At 25.3% G+C, this 3,408-nt stretch overlaps 1 protein-coding gene across 1 annotated transcript; it reads right to left on the reverse strand.

The window, feature by feature from the left end:
* Window positions 1-708: 708 nt before the first annotated feature.
* LOAG_13573 (D-ets-2 protein) lies at window positions 709-2,387 on the reverse strand (the record flags this gene model as incomplete). The annotated part of the gene is made up of 4 exons (XM_003149080.1): window positions 709-885; window positions 1,069-1,220; window positions 1,727-2,122; window positions 2,303-2,387. 4 exons carry the CDS (start codon window positions 2,385-2,387, stop codon window positions 709-711), a joined length of 810 nt encoding a protein of 269 aa, XP_003149128.1.
* Window positions 2,388-3,408: the final 1,021 nt, after the last annotated feature.

A 3,408-nucleotide genomic window follows, 5' to 3' on the forward strand; every position in this document is an offset into this window, starting at 1 on the left:
TAATAATAATAATGATATGTTTTCAGTTTTTTGTAGGAAAATGAAAAGTTTCTTCATTCGAAAAAAAAAAAAGATAAACATTTACTTTTCTTTTTTTTCTTTTTGTCACATACAAAATGGTGAGCAGCATTATACTTTCAAACATCAAAGCTGTATGACAACAAAAACTACGACATATTAAAAGGCACATTTAAAAATGGGGGAAAAAAAAAGAGAAGAAATAAGATGGTAACAAAAAATAGAATAAAGTTGAAGGGAAAAAAAATTAAATTAAACTTCATTGCTTTTATTAAATCAATTTTTCCAACCTTTTTATTTTAAATTCATTTTCAGAAAAAAAAAGAAAATTGTATAATATGATAAATTTTATCATATTTCTTGTAAAATCTCTTACAGTATCATTAATGTATGAATAAATGAAAAAAAAAAATTATGCTAAATTTAAATGCAATCTTAATTAATCTTTTGTTTTTTCATTCATTAATTTGAAAGAAAAGATCCAAGTTTTTTTTTTTTGAAAACAATTTTTTAACATGATACTTTCATTTTGTTCGATAAATATCTTATAAAATTAATAACATTCATGTATTGAAATAAGAAATGAAGTTGAATGCACCTCAAAATATACAGTGAGGATAGTTTTGGGCTAGTAATTAACATTTAATAATTCATATTAAAAAGTGATAAATAAAAAAAATGATAAGAAAATCATTGATCAAGTTCACGCTTCACCTCCACTTTTCTGCGAATTTGTTCAGCAGACATTTGTAGTACTGAGGTGAGATCGCATACAAATCGATACACGTATCGTTTACCGGGTGTTTTATGAATAATATTTTTATCATAATAATACCTTAGACCACGTGAAAGTTTTTCGTAATTCATCTATAAAAATCAAAACTTATTAATACCTTCTATGAATATTATTAATTTAAATTAATTAATGATGTAATTTTTTGCTACATTTCTTCCTTTTTCCCTCTTCCTCCTCATTATACCTATTTCATTTTAAATTTGAAAAGAGAAAGAGAGAAAAAGAAAAAAAAAACAAGCTATTGTTTAAATAACCTTTGGTTTATTTTTACGAATTCCCCATTTACGTGCGACTTCATCAGGATCATTTAATTTAAATTCCCATCCATCACCCGTCCAAGCAATGCAAGAATTTGTAGATTCAGTCATCAGAAGTTCCAACAAAAATTGCCAAAGTTGGATGGGACCTGAATGATATAATTTGCATTTGATAAATATTTATACGTAAAACATACATCCGGAATTAGCAATATTCATATATGAATGATAAAATAAAATGAAGTTTGTATTTATTTATTCTTTGAATTAAACATTTTAAACATGCAAACGTGCAAACGTGTAAACGTGTAAACGTGTTCATTTACATCAATTTTTCGTTAATTGAAAAAATATAACGTTATCATCTCTATTTATCATAATATGAAGAAATTGAATGGTAGCGTCATAAAAGCAAAAAGAAGAAAGATATTTATCATAGGACAAAACTATTATCACATGTATTATCATGAACTATTTTGATTGATGAAAATAATCTCATATAAAATAATTTCTATCCACAATTATCAAAGTTGCAATAACCAAACTAATTAAATTTTTGTAACTTCAATAACTTCCAACATTCACATCTGAAGAAGTCCAAAAGATTTTTTGGAAAAAAAAAAAAAACGAAAAAGTTAACAATTTTAAAAAATACCAGTAAGACCCGGTAATGTCAACGATGATGGTTGACCATATTCGACATCCGTTTCGGAATTTGGTGATGATGACATGGATTCACTTGGTACCGAATGCTGTACATAAGTTTGCATTGGATATTGTCCATACGGTGAGCATCTTTCCGAATTCCATGGTTCATTCTGTTGTTGTTGTTGTTGTTGTTGTTGTTGTTGTTGTCGTTGTTGTTGTTGTTGTTGTTGTTGTTGTTGTTGCTGTTGTTGTTGATGATGGTGATGATGATGATGATGATGATGGTGATGATGAGTAAATTGTGAAATTAATGAACGACTGCTACATAAACAATTGATATTAGGTGGAATCTGTCGTGATACCGTACATGCAGCATTCATTCCAATCATTGAATCTTTATCATCTGAAACAAGGCAAAAATGCGTATATAAACATTTTTTTTTTCTTTAATTAATTAATTCTAATTAAAGTTGTTTCATTTTTTGGCTATTACTTAGTGATAATTATTACAAATGAAACAATTTCATTTTATGAACGAAAAATAAAAAGAAAAAAAAAAGGAAAGGAATTGTTGATTACATACTGATATCAAGGGTTGCTGTATGATCTGATAAATTTAATTGGCATGTATCATAAAATTCCGTATTAATAGTGCTCACTGATGGCATATCAACGAAATCATTTACCCTGTCTGTTACAGTTGAATCGAAATCTGTAATTTTGTTAATTAATCTTTTAAAATTTAGAATTTCATTGCATGAATAAATTTAAAAGTTAGTGTGAGATGAAATTTACATACTTTAGCAATTATTTTTCGAATTTCATCAAATAATAACTTGAAATGTTTCCGTATGACATATTTAATACTGTTGAAAAATGTTGAAAAAAATGTTCAATCATCAAAAATGTCTAATTTTTATCCATTAAAAATGCTTTAAATCGATAATCACTGGAATGCTTCATTTTTTTTCCCTTTTTTTTTGATCTTTTAATAGAGTTATTGATAATTCCAAGCTAATATATACATACATTTAAATCGTCCCATTTTTTAAAAAAATAAGTACCATTTTATAGTTCAATCCTGTTCAGGAACAGCAATAATTGCTAGCCCCATAACAATTAGATTGTATTCAAATGATTAAAGTTAGCAACCGTAATAAGGAGCAAAAGATAATTATTATTGAAAATAGCTTTACCTGATAATTTACTATGATTCAGATATTTGTTTCTATTTTATTAATAAGTAATCTAGTTTTAATCCAACAAATGCATTGATAAAATTTTGTAAATTTAATTAAAAATACATATAATATTGCCTTTTTCTACTTTATTACAAAATGAATAAAACTGAAAATTTTAACTTTTAAAAGTAAAAGATATGCGTTTCTTTTTTTCTTTTACTTTGAATATTACTATTTGAATGAAAAAAGGAAAAAAAAGCAAGGAAATGGAATAAATAACAAAAAACAAACATTCGCTGTGAAATAAAAACAAAAAATTTTTGTAAAAAATTTCATTTCATATTTCTAAAACTTTCGAAATTCTACTTTAGCCTATTGAAATCTTTAACTGAATTTCATTTAAAAATGAAATTTGATAAGCCCTGAAATTTCAAATTTTTCATTTTTTTTCAAATTCTAGTCTAAATATAATAAAAAGAATGTTTTGGATATAAATTAATTTCTTGTT

The sequence above is a fragment of the Loa loa genome, assembly GCF_000183805.2.
Source record: "Loa loa unplaced genomic scaffold supercont3.893, whole genome shotgun sequence".
NCBI classification, from domain to species: domain Eukaryota; kingdom Metazoa; phylum Nematoda; class Chromadorea; order Rhabditida; family Onchocercidae; genus Loa; species Loa loa.